The 14,733-nt window shown below is 38.9% G+C and overlaps 2 protein-coding genes and 1 long non-coding RNA gene across 12 annotated transcripts; 1 reads left to right on the top strand and 2 right to left on the bottom strand.

Moving 5' to 3' along the window:
- Nucleotides 1–3,667: 3,667 nt before the first annotated feature.
- LOC103704110 lies at nucleotides 3,668–5,143 on the top strand. The gene is made up of 2 exons (XR_603564.4): nucleotides 3,668–4,555; nucleotides 4,679–5,143. It is a non-coding gene; the product is annotated as an uncharacterized LOC103704110 (long non-coding RNA).
- On the bottom strand, nucleotides 4,821–10,309 carry LOC113462538. Of its 10 annotated transcripts, none has more exons than XR_005511260.1 (4): nucleotides 9,380–10,308; nucleotides 5,862–7,383; nucleotides 5,504–5,565; nucleotides 4,821–5,197 (listed from the first exon to the last, which is right to left on the bottom strand). XR_005511260.1 is itself a non-coding variant. In XM_026803450.2 (4 exons), exons 1-4 carry the CDS (start codon nucleotides 9,400–9,402, stop codon nucleotides 5,106–5,108), a joined length of 270 nt encoding a protein of 89 aa, XP_026659251.1. In that variant the 5' UTR covers nucleotides 9,403–9,851; the 3' UTR covers nucleotides 4,821–5,105. The 10 variants fall into 10 exon arrangements, 2 of the variants coding, with proteins under 2 accessions (XP_026659251.1, XP_026659250.1); XR_005511261.1 differs by having other exon boundaries at nucleotides 5,504–5,540; XM_026803450.2 differs by having other exon boundaries at nucleotides 7,291–7,383; nucleotides 9,380–9,851.
- A 724-nt stretch (nucleotides 10,310–11,033) lies between these two features.
- On the bottom strand, nucleotides 11,034–14,718 carry LOC103704111 (26S proteasome non-ATPase regulatory subunit 14 homolog). The gene is made up of 6 exons (XM_008787264.3): nucleotides 14,281–14,718; nucleotides 13,935–14,112; nucleotides 12,323–12,404; nucleotides 11,838–12,014; nucleotides 11,579–11,746; nucleotides 11,034–11,395 (listed from the first exon to the last, which is right to left on the bottom strand). Exons 1-6 carry the CDS (start codon nucleotides 14,408–14,410, stop codon nucleotides 11,204–11,206), a joined length of 927 nt encoding a protein of 308 aa, XP_008785486.1. The 5' UTR covers nucleotides 14,411–14,718; the 3' UTR covers nucleotides 11,034–11,203.
- Between the last annotated feature and the right edge of the window lie 15 nt (nucleotides 14,719–14,733).

Genomic DNA, 14,733 nt, shown 5'->3' with positions numbered 1-14,733 from the left:
CCAATCACTTGACTCAACAACCAAATCAACTTCAAAATAATAGAAACACAACCAAATTGATTCAAACAAAAACAACTAATAAGGCAATAAAAGAAACATAACGCAAACTCGAATGGACCCGATCTAGGCTTAACTCCATTCGGTAGCTCAGGATCCTCTCGTAGCGATAATGATGTCATCCTCTAGTGCAGGCGCGAGCGAGTGGCTCTCATGGCTCGATCGTCTAAACGAACAGCTCTGATGTCTCTATCAGTAAAAAGCTGAGAAAGACTGACCACCCATTTTTAGAGAATATCAGAAGGTTATTAAAAATGTGTGGTGCCTTTCAGTTTCAGACTGCGCATATTAACAAAAAGACGAATAAAGCTACTGATTGGATCGTCTCCTTTGCCGCCCACTATTTTGAAGATTTTTTCTAGATTTGTCTTGTATCTATTTCTTCATTTTTGAGTTGTATCTTTTCTTTTAACTCTAATAGCAATACTCACGCAAGATTAGTATGGGCAACGTACAAAAAAAAAAAAAACTTGGTGTCTTTCAAATTGTGCATATCTACAAAAAAACAAACATAGCTACATATTGGATTTTGCCGCCCACTAGTTTGAAGATTTTTTTTAAATTCATCTTGTATCTTTTTTTTTTTTTTACTTTAATGGCAATACTCACATGAAATTAGTGTGAGCAACGTACCAAAAAAAAAAAAAAAAAAAAGTCCCCACCAAAAATTTTGGTCTCAATCCATATCATGGCGGTGGCCGCCAATGTAACGTATAACCGGAACGTGTCTCCAGCTCCTCCAATCTTGCTTCGGCGCGAGGCTATTAGCCCAATCCCAGCCCAGATGCGGCTGGGCCGCATGCGATTGAGCCTCATGGCTGGTCGCAAGATGGGCAGTGCCCAATCTAGGATTTGATGCAAACATTTCAATTCCTCTATTCGATTATTTCTTTTGCTAATTAATGGGGAAGATAATCTCATTCTCTTGCATCTACGTCTTAAGAAGCTATAAAGCAACCAAGATTTTCTCCTCCAAGTGGCACAATCTGAATGGACGAACTTGTATTACAACATCCATCATTATAGATAAACATGTCGCTAATGTTTGGCATGCAATTAGCTTATTAAAATATTAGTCTGCACTCTGACCAACCAAGATTTTTTTTTTCTTATGTGGGGTACGACTGTGGGAAGATTGAAATCTAGAGGAAGAAAAAAAAGAAAGCAACCTCCCGAAATCTCAGCAGCCATGTGTAACATGTCCTCCACCAAAATCCAAATCTCCCTTCAACCTTCGTTGAACAAGCTTTAAGACACTAACTTTGTTGAGCTGCCAAGTATCCTTAAGAATGGGATGCAGCCCAATGCCTAAATTAATGGTCAGATCTAAAACAATGAGATCTCAAATTTCCATGGTAGCAAAGACTTAAACCTATTGGATTGCAATCTTGCACATGCTTTCGGGCCATGAAAATTATTCTGTATTTCAATTCTTCTTTGTCATATTGCAATAAAAATTAAGTTTTGGTGGCTAATCAAAAATTATTAAAATTTTGGGATCTAAGTTTAACTAGTTCAAACTTGGGGAGGTGTTTCTATAATTTTCTTTTTTGACTTTTTTCATATTATTTTGCTGCAAAAGGACCAAAATTTCTATCAAATTGGGGATTTTCTTGACAGTCGTCGTGGATAATCATGCACAACAAATGACTAGTGTTAGAATTATTAGGATTTTTTATTATCTTTCAAAATTATTAGGAATTGCTAATGTGTGACAGAAATAAAACAGAGGGAATTAAATATAATTAAACAAGTAGTGTAGCCAATGAAGATGCTAATATTTGATAGAATTAAATATAATTAAACAGAGGGCATGATGTCGAACGGATAAACCAAACTCAAATTTGAAGCTGGATCGGGAAAAAGTATCTCAATTGGTGCTAATATCTTATTCATTTATATATAAATTTCCTTGCGTTTATCTACTTTTTGATCTATAATTTCTTTATAGTAGTAACTTGCATGTCAATGTACATTAGAGAAAAAATAATATATAAGATAAAGTTACATCCGTACCTTTCTACATATCTATTAAATGTACAGAGAAATCAATCCTGCCTTCAGAATTTGAGAAAATCTACTACAAAATTAGAGAAAATTGACAATATCACATCATTAGAGGAGCCACATTAATCTAAAATTCTGGATCACGAGTTTATCATAACACTTATAGATTAACTTTTAATAGGCATCAATTGAAAATAAAAATTTTAATCGGCATCAATTCAAAGAATACTTTTTCTTGACTGATCTGGACTCTTCTAAATTAAGATCAGTTAAGATCCTAATCAACGTCAAAAAATAGCCTACATCTACATCAGTAAAAAAAATCCACCAATTTGCTCAAAAAAAAAAAAAAAATCCGCACAGTAAAGGCTCTTCCTCTTAGGCATCACTTGAAACAAACCAAAGAATCTTAATCAGCATACCAATTCAAAAAAAAAAAAAAAAAGATTAATCGGGACTCTTCCTAATAACTCAATTAAAAATCCTAATTGTTATCATTTCCAAAAAAGGAAAAATAATTGATATTAATCTAAAAAGCAAAAACCAGCTATTAAGATTTTCAATACCCATGTTAAGGACTCTTCTTCATGCCGCATTAGTTGAAACAAATAAAAGTATCAACCGGAATCTTTTAAATCTTTTTTCTTGACTTATCTAATCTCTCCATAATTAATACCCAAAAAAAAGACTGTTACCTAAATCCTTAACAAACCCGCTATTATCATGTGGACGCCTGCATAATATCTCTACTCCCTATTTTAAATAGTAATTTTGTTGCACTTGGTCAATAGATTTAAATTTAAGAATGCAAGACAACAACAAATTATATTGAAGGACAAACTTGACCAAATCTGGCTTTGATTCCTATTCGTTGGTCAGATTACAAGGCCTTGGATCAGCCGGATTCAAAATGGATTATTAGGTCAATAGCCTCCAGTGCAACCGTCATTTATCTTATCAATGACTCTTCCTAGAAATTATCCTCGCCGATCCAATCAATAAATGATCTTTTCTTGGACATATATAAGTTAACAGAGCAACAGCTCATTAGGTCATTAGCCCTCATTTGAACCGGTTATTCTATTCCACGGCTCTTTCTCATGAGTTGCTAGGTGCTTCCTTCTGTGAATTATACTCGTCCAATAAACAAATGAATGAACTACTCTCTATTGTTAAACTATTGCTAAAGATTGAACCAAAACAAAGTCATCACATAAGAAAAGAAGATATACTTTGCAATTCCTAGCTGTTTCAGCATTCATAACTTCAAGAAGCAATCCAAGAAGTTCACAATGAAGAATATTATGGATTATATATAATGAGTAAAAGTTAAGACTCAAGGGATATTTCATTACTAAAATTTATGATAAGCAACAGTTGACCTGACCTTGGATGGCCTTGGTAGAGAGTAAATCTATATTAGTGTTTCGGCTGTGCTCATGAGAAGATGATGGTCATAAACCGAAATCTATACTATAACATTAACAAGAAGAATATAGATATGATGGTACAAGAAGAATAGTATATTATGAGAATAAAAAATAAATATACAATTTAAGAGAATATTTATGCAAGTTTAAATTTTTAGTAGGATATTTATGAAAAAAAAAACCCTATATAATGCAACATTAAACTTGGTCTTATCACCCTACCTACGCTCACGCAAGAATGGATCATCCAGCGCAGTCAACGTCAGCCTGAACCAACCCAAAATATAAGCTGATAAATAGGCAATCTCCTAAAACAACAAGAACAGCAACCAGCCCTCCACGCCGACGTGTCCTACTTACACTCACAAGTTCGGTGGGCCCCACTTTAGTTTCGTCGAACATTATATCACCAAGGACAAGGAGGCTGTTTGCTGCCGGCCAAGACTCAGCTGAGCTCTACCCTTCCATACGCCCCCTGAAATGGACCGAATCACAAGCGACAGGCACCAGGAAATTTCCCTGCAATTACAGCTGGCCCGGCCCTGGTCCACGAGCGTGGGTCCCATTGCTTCACGGGGGAGACCTAAAAGAAGCGTAGACGCGTGCAACGCCGGCTGGACCCCTTCCGGAAGCCCCACAGGACCCCACTTAGTTCAGAAGGGACAGGAACATGTTTTCATCATTAAGCAATCAAACGACCAATGATATCCTTCCCTTGCGAGCTGTCTCTCCTCTGTCTCATCGATCTAGAAAAGACCCATAAAGTTGGTGACTCGGTTCATGGAAAAGGAGGATGGTTGCGAATTTCTTGAGATTTTATACGGATATCATTTCACATCGTGCAGAAATTAGAATAACTCCAAGAGGACCAAGACCTAGATGGAGTCCACGTCTAGTGTATAAAGCCTTCCAAGTTGCAATCCTCTGGCCAAGAAAAATAGACATGGAATCACGAAGGGCTCCCTTCTTCTTCCTGCTGCTCCTGGTTTCAATCCAATATCTTCACCTCTCCGGGTTTGCAGAAGCCAGGCCACTGCCGCTGCCCTCGGGGAAACAAGAGAGTAAGAGCTTCTCTGAAAGTTACTGAAGAATTTTACCTGTTTATGCTGTGTCCGTCTAATTATGTGTATTTGAAGGGATGGGTATGAAAGTCTAATGAGTCTTTCAATCATGGCGTGGTTCAGGGCATGTCAAGGTGCTGGAGTCGCTGGGCCTCCTCTGCCGGTGCTGCGACGGAGTGGGAGGGGAGTGCAGGAGCGCCTGGGAATCCACCTGCACCAAACTCGACTGCCGTCCCTGGAAATCTTTGTGATTTTGGCATCTCAATTTTGGTTTTCTGGCCTTGTAAATAACTTCTGAAGAGTTGGTACTTGAAGCATCAAGCAAAGCCATGCAAATGCCTTCCATAATAGCTAGTCTCAATAGGATATGGTGACCTCTGTGAATTGCACTTGACTAGGAACTTTGGAATGGTGCAATTGTTGGGCAAAATCAGCATGATCATACACAAACATTACAAATTGACATCACAGAAGTTAATTAGAGCCATGGGCTTGTTCAAAGAAAACAAATAATGAAGTAACGAGAGCAAAATGTCAGAGGAGAGAATGGTTACATATAATAGAAGAGGAAGATGTTGATTACTTGTCCGGTTTTGACTCTGCTTTCATTTGCCAATGCTCTTGAGTATGGTAATCGAAAATCTGCTTTCATTTGCCAATATATAAAAGATGTTAATTGCTTGTGTAGTTTATACTTCAGGATGGTAATTGCTTGATATATATCAGTCCCCTGAGATGCATCAACGACAGGTCCATTATCTGCATGAATTGCTTCCCATAAAAACATCCTACCCTTTACCAGATCACTATCCACGGAGCCTGGTTCGCAGTACCTCTCCGATAGACCAAAGAAGGAAAAGAAAGAAGAGAAAACTATGTATATATAAAAGAGTGAAGCCCAAGAGGCAAATCATCAAATGGGATCATCTGACAAATTGAAAACATTACCTTGATTTGCCAGCAGAAAACTTGTTTTGCGCATTGCCTGCATATATAATAGGACACGTACTCTGTGGGAAATGTTGTCATCCAACAAGAATGACATTGTTAAGCAGATGCAAATGATGAATAAAGTCTAGTAGTAAAATGCGAATATCATGGTCCATTAGTAAAAACACTGCATTGGATGACAAGGGAACAACAGATCTCCAACAAAACTTTTTGAATACATGCATGCAAGTAGCACCAGCAGTATGATCTCAGTGAAGAGGGAATAAAAAATTAGACCAACTTCATGGACATTAAAATACGAGAAAAAACCCTCATTAGTTACATGTAATGTTGATGCAAACTCCCCTTCATTTACCTGGTGGTGCACTGTGAGCATCACCTCAAAAGCTCTCATGTTCTGGCCAAAGTCCAGTGTCAAGCATGCCAATTATGTTGTTGCTCTCTGCTTCAATTTCATGGTGTAGTGCTGTAGAGACCTAGAAAATGCCATGAATTTGTGGTGTGGAGCTTCAGCGTTTTGCTTGGAAACACAGAAACTATTTCTTCCATGCCAGCGAAAACGTCAAAATATCACAGATGTAGATGATATTGTCACAGGGGTTCTACCCTAGGCTCTTATTGGCAAACTTTTCATATTCTTTGAGTTAGCTTGGCTGCAAAATCACTGAAGCTTCTTTTATGTGCTGCACCAACTCAATACAATGTGCTCAGACTATGATCAAATTTTTCTCGTAGGATCTTTTATGCATACGGATGTGCTCTTCTGGGCCTAGCGAACAAGTTGGTCAAAGAATTCACAATTCAGCTTTTGGGCACACTCTGATTGATGCTATGAGAGTATGGAAATCTAGCGATCAAACATGGCAATGCATTGAGTCTGGATTTTCAAATTTTATGGACTGCTCCTTAAAACTACATCTTATTAAAGGTTTTCTTCTCATAAACATCTTATTCTACGATCATTGTTAAAAGAGAAAGTTCTAACATCCCAAAAGAAATTTGCCCCCGTATCCAACTGAAAGATGCTAACATAGTATATGGAAGGTGCCATTACTTTGTTAGAAAGAGGCTACACTGTCATGTAATGTACCTTGATAAATCAAATAAATGACATTCACGAGAACTAGTATGATAATTTAGATCAATTAGCTTAAGGGATCAAATGCGAAGCATCATTAGCTAGTTCACTGGGAACATTCGGATATGGTAGTAGTTCTATGAGTATAAAAAATTTCACAGATTTATTACCAAAAAAATGAAGGAATGACATTACCTAGCAAAAACATTTCTCCATCATCCATGTATTGCACCAACATTTTTAACAGAATCACATGTGATTTTTTTTTCTTTAATTGCTTTTTATTTTTTTGAGAACTAGGATGGGAGGAAGCCCAGCTGAAAATCAGGTGAGGGTGGAACTCAAACCCACCAGTTAATTTACCAACAGCACCAGCTGGCAATGTTGCTTTAATTTCTTTATTAATGCTCACCTAAAGAGGGTGTTATCAGGATATTTGTACCAATTGGTCATTAGACACAAAAACAGTGCTCCAGCTTGACCAGTGGCCCAAAGAATAAAAGCCCTACAACAGGCCAATTACAGAAGGTACTGACAGACAGCTCAAATTTGATGCAAGACGTGTCCTTGTCCTTAAGATTGCATGTTGGTTTTAACAAAACTATGCCATTCCAAAACCAATTCTGTTCAAAACCTACCAAGCAACCATATCATTTCCATTTCTTTGTGATATACAAAATCTAGTTGGCTTAGATTGGGAGCTTACCTGTCCCCAAGCACTTGCTCCAATAGACTATGGTGGATAGACTCAGTTAAGTACTCATCATGCAGCTTCTCCCCCAAGTACACTAATGTAAACCTGTCACATCAAATGATTTCCAACCCATCAATCCATCTCAAAGCTTATTTGCTTTGTAGCATCAAATAATAGCAAGTACCAACGACCTTCTGCATACACAGTTCTTATCATAGATTAATGCTCACCTGTTTGTCTGCATCGGCACAAATGGAAATTGGAAGGAGAGATGGTGAGAATGGTGGTGAGATGAAGGAGCAATATCCATGCAGTAAATGAGAAAGCAATTACAGCATAAATGAGAAAGCAATCACAGCAATCTTTCAATTTGCTTAGGCAAAAGTGCAAATAAGTTATTAGAAGATAATAAGCTCTGTGTTATTCATTTGCCCTATGAAACAGTCACTATTTCATACATCCCGCCTCTCTCTAGTGATATATGGCACCATGTATCGAGAATCACTTGGCACACTTAGGGCATGTTTGGAAAATCCAACAGGATTGGGCTGAATTTCTATAGGAATCGGGCTTGTTAGCCTGCTCAGTCCCTTTTTTTCTAAAGGGCCGTCCTAGTCTTGGCCTAAATTCCATCTATAGGCCTGTTGGACAGCATGTTGAGAAAAAAAAAACTATGGAGGTCTTTTTTTTTATCCCATGGGATTTGGGCTGGAGAGAGATTGGGTTGATATGGACCTTACCTAAATAGACTATGTAATCCATGATCCAACAAGAAATCCAACCTAATCTTGCTGGATTTCCCAAGAAGACCCTTACTATGTGATAGATACTGTCATCCTTCATATTTGGAATATACCCAACGACTCATGAATACTTTACAAACAAACCAAGATATGACCTATTCTGGTTAACTAGGTAGATTTTATTCCTTATGGTGGTGGCAGGAGTGACAAAGAATAGTAGGTCACTTTGATGTCTCATTACATATTTGACACATGTCATTCCATTTGCTATGACTTATCATTTCTGTAAAGGAGCATTTGGAGGCTAATCACATCACTCCGAGGAGGATTCATTCTAATTTGGCACCGTTCGGAGCCTGCATTACATCAGGCACATCCCTTTTACCTCCGAAAATTAACGGTCCTGTTTGTAGTTTAGTAATCCAGGGGCATGATAAATGCATCTTAGGGAAAAGAAAATTCTGTTGATAAAAACATTTGTACATCACTTTATATTTTAAAAGATAGAAGATAGGAAAAACTGGGAGAGAAAGGACAGATTATTCAAAGATAAAAATGTCAGCTAATATTAATACATTTATACATCCATTTACAATTTTACATTACAGGAATCTTTTGAAAATTTATCTACATAACGAGTAAATGAATTTTTATTATAATTACCAATAATATGATGAATAGGAAATGATATTAATTTTGTTGCATAAAGTTCTGGTATAGAAAGGTCAAAAGTAAGTACATAAAGTTCTGCAATCTCAACAACACCTCTCACAGGCATTGGCTCTTCAGTTTTCAGATACACTGTTTCCATTTATATCCGAAGTTAAGACAAAACTCATTGGAAAAGCATATGGCAGATAGCAACCTTTGAAAATGTACACAGATAAGAAGTACATGATCATCTGATATATGCTGGGACTTCAGCGAGCTCTCCAAATCCATTGAAGGCAAGCATGCCCATAAAATCTAGACCATGTAATTTTCACCTCTGGATTCATTGATGGTGATATGCTATCCAGCCATAACATAATTAGTTTCTAACATAAGTAGGAAACAATACATTCAGCACCAAGATTTAGATAAATAATAAATATGCAATCATCTGCTATTAGAGACACTTAAAAGGCAACTTTACTGCCCAAGCAAATTGGATCTGCAAACAGGCGAATGCACCCACTTAAAAAATCAAGGATATGAACTTTTTTTTGTTTTTAAGAATGGTTAATCAATAGAGGAGTAAGAAAAATACATAAGGAATATGGACAATAACGCCGGGGGGGGGGGGGGGGGGGGGGGGGGGAAGGTTGGGGTTGTTCGAGCGGAAATGGATAGCAAAGGTTGAGAAGAGGGTTCCATACCGTTGGGTGAGTTTCCAAATCATGTATAAAAGTAGAAATCGTTGCCTCTTTTATCACAGGAATAGCAGCTCCAGAAACACAGTGACTAACTATACTTCCATCCTAGACATGGCGTGGAATCATTAGCGGAGCAAAGATCCCCGTCAATGCAGTCACACGGAGGAGACGGAGGCGATCAGCAGCAGGCGCCGCCTCTGGGTGAGAGATTTCATCGAACGCCTTCCGGGCAGGAATCTTGGTTCCCGGGGCCACCTCGAATCTAAGCGGTCTTCTATCTTCATCGACCCGGGCGGCCCAGATCTCCGACGGGCCCCGAATCCCATATTGCGGCTGGACGCGAGGGCCAAGCGCTTCTCTGATGCTTTTCGATGAAAAGATAAAGCACCTGGAACCAGACCCGTGAAAAACTGGGTAGTTCTGCGAGCATCCTACTACTACTCCTGCTCCCTGTCCTCGTCCCCTATAAAAGTACAAGCAAAATACCCTCGCGATGCGGAAGAGGTAAAAAAAATAATAAATATAAAAAATATTTATTATTTCTTAGTCACATGGCTTATTGATGATACGGCAGGGAATTTGTCTCAATTTTTTCTTGAAATTTTCAATAAAAAATAAAAAAAAGCCTATATATCAAACTTGATGCAAGTATTAGTAAAACCAAATTAGTAATTCATATACTTCGTGATCGAAAAAAGCTAGACAATATTTCAACAATACGATTACCTCATATAATGGACTCTTAAGATTTCGTTAGTATTTTTTTTAGAAGTACGGCCCAGATGCTACCAACGAACGGGTTGGATTCCTGGTTCTTTTTATTTTGAAAAATATTTTATGGAATTATTTCTTTCAGAATTCGGATTAAATGGGAAAAAAATCTGACCTTACTCTTTAAAATATTTATTTTATTTTCAGAATAAATAAACTACTTTTCTGTATTTGATTTTCTAAATGAGTAAAAAAAAATGTTTATTCCATTTAGTTTTCATCCAACACGCAGCCAAACACAGCCTTCATACTAACAATATATTTAGAATATAAAAGTATAATATAATATGAGGCTCTTGAGATGTACAAAATCACAGGCGTTCATCAAATGCTCCATTTTTTAAAAAATAAATCACGTACCTCGGAGTTCACTAACGTGTCATGATATTTTTCCCCAAATCTATAATAAGCACGCCATATCGGAGGCCACAAGGAACTGGGTTAATTGTTTGTTAAAGTGAACCCACACAAAACTACAAGTCGCAGTACACTGTGCTGTGAAAAGAATAATGGTGAACGCCAAGTTCGACTTCCTGTGAAGTCCATGTAACACGCTATATCTGTTTCAGACAAGGATGCAGCAGAGAGCTGACATTTTTGCGTGGAAAGAACATACCCTGCATCTCACTCTCATCCAGTTGTGAATGGCTAGGCCAGCTCAATTTTGAAGTTCACATCAGCTGTGCTAATCTTCTGTGTGAGAGATCTTAGGCAGACACTGCTCTCTCCATTATAAATTTACAGACACGGACCAAGCCCGGAATTTGTACCAGGTAGATGGCTGCCATGCTTGGACTTGGTATGAGGACTGAGTCATAACACAACTATTATGAAGCTTGAGGATATGGAATAGAGGATACGAGCTTACTTCCAAGTATGGCCCTGATTGGTCATGAAATATGCTCGTGGCATTAACAATAATATAATATAACTCGAACAATCATATCATCCAACTGGAACATTAGTCTGCACAAGATTCATTTTGAGCAAATAAATGATGGAATAAGTTCAAATAGGACAGAAAGCCATGCATGTTTTTCTGAAATGCAGACATTCTTAGAATACAACAGTGTCTAGCATGGCCCCCAATGTCTGGACTATATTAGATGACATCAGGTTTGAGACATGCTCTTCTAGACGCTTCTTCGCATCTTGCCTTCCAACATTTGCAATTGCCAGCTTCTCTGGTGGCAGCTCATCTTCCTCCCGAACCGCTTTGTTATATTTGATGGCCAAATTTAGCATTTCCTGTTTTCAGGCCAAACATCATAAGCTAAATTCATCAGAGAATTCGGCAATTAATTCACGGTTCTCAACTAGCTGATGGGAATTGAAAAATTTTACAGCAACGTGAAGCAAATTTCTATCATGATGATATCACAGCACAATTGACAGGAGCGGTAAGAGAGCTGAAGATCCAGGCAACGTTACCTGCACGGTCTGTTCATTAGTTTTAGAATGAGCGTCGAACTGCCGCAGTGTCAGGCCATCAGTCCATTTCTTTTTGTGCAGGTTCAGCAACATCTTTTCTTCAAGCTCATTTTTCCGATAGTTTATGGCTATAGAGTAGTAATGCCGATTCAACCCATGAATGAGTGCCTGGTAAATGAAAACCATTTAGAAAGGGTTACTTTGCATTAAGACATTTAAATGAAGGTTACACAACTTACTGCTTCAACAAGCAGTTTACCTGAATAGATGGCTTGTTGAGATGCCCAACATTAGAAGTAGTCTGGCGAGGCTCTTGGCCTAGCATCATGGTCTGAGGATTGATCAAGCGGAAAGCATCAATAACCACCTTCCCCTTAACACTCTGAATTGGATCTATGACAACTGCTACTGCCCTTGGATTCAAGGCTTCAAAACTCTGCAAGAGGCATGAAAGCAGTTTAATGCCCAGAGCCACATGGTAAACTTAGTATTAATGATAGAATTAACCATATGAATTGGCAGTAAGATTTAAAAGGAGGTCTGGAGTGAAAGGGAAGGAGGCACGACATTAGTCCCAGAACCAGTGAAACAAGAAAAAAGAATCACTCTTCTTCCAAAGGTAGTGCAACATCCTACCAAAACATAGTAACCAAGCATGTTAAGCCATTGGATGTGTGATTTGGACAAAGAAGAGAAAAGACAAGTTCCCCCATCCTTATCCAAAACAAAAAAAAAGTTGATTACCTGCTGCGTATTTATATCAACACCAGAAAGCCAACAACCAAAGCCTGGATGAGAATGGTACCACCCCACAACCATCTCGGGCCTGCACAATTAGGACCATAGTTATCCACGATTACTCAGAGGAAGTCTTAGCATGTGCAAATAACCAAAATAAAGAACAGCGGTTCCAATAATGAAACAAAGCTATCGTTCTGCAGGCCTAATAAACATCAATTCTTTTTTCTCTTTCTTTTGAGTCGGGTTCTGAGTTGTTAATGTAGGAAGTTAACAAAGCACAACTATTGGACAATGTAATAACTAAAAAAAGTAGAAATAATAATAAAGTGAGAGGGAAGGAAGGGGGGGGGGGGGGTGATGGGGGGAGAGCTAGCTTCGTGGAATGATATATGGTGGCCATTCCTAAGGAGTACACATTTGACCATCATAGGTTCTACTCCAATCCAAAGCAAAAGTTACCGCCGTCATGGAACCGATTATCACACAAAGCAGTTAGAATTAGTAAATTGCATGCTTGCAATTTTAATCCTTTTGGAGATAAACCCACCAGCATAGCTCCTTATTATCCCTTTTAATATCTCCACTGGATTCCCTAAATAGCAAATGCTAACAGCCAGATATTGGATTTAACTTAACGACCTAAATTCCAGTGCCAGCTAATGGCCTAAAAGGATAGTCCATCAACCTACCAGACATTGGCCAAAGATGCTTTCTGCCTGGGCTCTCTTTGAGGTGTCAATACCTTCTCCTGAAATCTATTTCTAGGATTTCATTATAGGTACAGACTGGCTTGGCTGTTATCAAAAAAATGACAGGTATAACCTCCAGAAGGTGGCAAGACAGAATGAACAGAAGAATGCCACAATTTAGGAGATGAAGAAGAACTTATCACACCAAGAACATGAACTGTTAATGCAAAACAGATAAACTACCTCACATCGGCAGATCCAAGGTAATTTTCCTGCAAATAAGAAAAATATACAGCGATGGAAGTTTCAAATACCACTTCACATCCCAGGTAACACTTAAGTCATCGAGTCTCTCTCTCTCTCTCTCTCTCTCTTCAACAGCTAATACTTGAATCACTTCACATCCTAGGTGCATGCATGCACATGCACACACATATGCATTCTAATGAAGTCTAGTAGAGGCAGTCACCTAAATGGAACAATACAGCAAGACAAAGATCACAACAATACAACCAGAGAAATGGGGATCTCATATTCCATTCATCATAAGATTTGAAACATACTTCTTCTTTGTTCCAAGAGGCCAATGTAGTTGGCACAAAGCTTCTTAACACTACATCCCTCCAAAAGTCTATCCTGCCCCATCCTGACACCAATTATGGAACATTTAGCATGATGAATAAACCGATCATTAACTCGCCGCGAACAGCCAGAAAAGAATTAAAGCCAACCAATATTTGCAACTCATGCTCACATAACATCGGTAAGTAATCCACATACTGCAATCAGGATTATAGCAGACCTTAGAGAGCACACGTCTTATACAATACCTTATAATAATCATAAATAATAAAAGAAACTGTCGAATAATAATGCCAGACACTTGAGATGAACCCGCAACCAAAATAAGAGAGAAAGATGAGGACCTTCCGGTCTGCTTGAGCATATCGAGCATGTTGGTCTGGAAGACGTGGTCGACGGCCTCGACGCTGACGCCGGTCCCGCTCTGCGGCATGGCGAATACGTCTACCACCCGCACCGTGTACTCGTCCACGAACTCCCCCAGCATCAGCCCCATCACCTCCATCGGCACCCCAGCCCTCCCTATTTTGATTTCATTTCATTACATTTCAATCAATTATTCTGATATACATATTCGTAAGAAGGAAGAGAACCCTAATTTCAAGGAAAACAGCACTCGGAAGAAGAAAACCCACCACCCTAGATGATCTGGTGATGGATGGATGGACGGATGGAAAATGAATTAATTACCGTGCTTGAGCATCTTGAGGAGGGCGAGGGAGGAGATGTAGACCTGCTCCGACGAGTCCACCAGCGGGGAGTCCGTCGGCGGGTGCCCCATCCCTCCCGCCCCTGAGAAGATCCGATGCAGCCTCTCCATCCCGCCCTTCCTCTCCCTTGCGTTCCTCTCCTCTCCGCTTTGGGTTTCTCTCGCCAAGCAAGAAACTCCGCCTTCCAGCTCCGAGCACCAAGCCTTCTTCTCGTCCCGGTCCAACCCGTACCAGTCTTAAAGGTTGGGCCCGCGCCTCTTGATCCACGGTCAAAATATTTCTAGCAAATTAATATAAAAGAATAATAGAGAACTAACTAGAAAAAAAGAGATATTTGATTTCATCGACGGAAACGAAGCCTCCAAAAGTTTTTTTTTTTTTTACTGGTTTTATTAAATCGATCACATTGACCGCTTGCCTCCGTAGCCAACAT

This window comes from Phoenix dactylifera, chromosome 3, assembly GCF_009389715.1.
Source record: "Phoenix dactylifera cultivar Barhee BC4 chromosome 3, palm_55x_up_171113_PBpolish2nd_filt_p, whole genome shotgun sequence".
NCBI classification, from domain to species: domain Eukaryota; kingdom Viridiplantae; phylum Streptophyta; class Magnoliopsida; order Arecales; family Arecaceae; genus Phoenix; species Phoenix dactylifera.
Note: the sequence above shows the minus strand (reverse complement) of the source record. Positions and strands in the feature narration are given on the sequence as shown.

Excerpts from the sequence above, each read along its gene's own strand:
- LOC113462538 (XM_026803449.2), bottom strand. The coding sequence starts at position 9,402 with ATGATTTGGAAACTCACCCAACG. Across the intron at positions 7,384-9,379 it reads ATTTGGAAACTCACCCAACG|GTTTACATTAGTGTACTTGG; the intron begins GTATGGAACCCT and ends TTGATGTGACAG. Across the intron at positions 5,541-7,290 it reads GAGCAAGTGCTTGGGGACAG|GCAATGCGCAAAACAAGTTT; the intron begins GTAAGCTCCCAA and ends TTATATATGCAG.
- LOC103704111 (XM_008787264.3), bottom strand. The coding sequence starts at position 14,410 with ATGGAGAGGCTGCATCGGATCTTCTCAGGGGCGGGAGGGATGGGGCAC. Across the intron at positions 14,113-14,280 it reads CCTCAAGATGCTCAAGCACG|GGAGGGCTGGGGTGCCGATG; the intron begins GTAATTAATTCA and ends AAATCAAAATAG. Across the intron at positions 12,015-12,322 it reads TTGATATAAATACGCAGCAG|AGTTTTGAAGCCTTGAATCC; the intron begins GTAATCAACTTT and ends TGCCTCTTGCAG.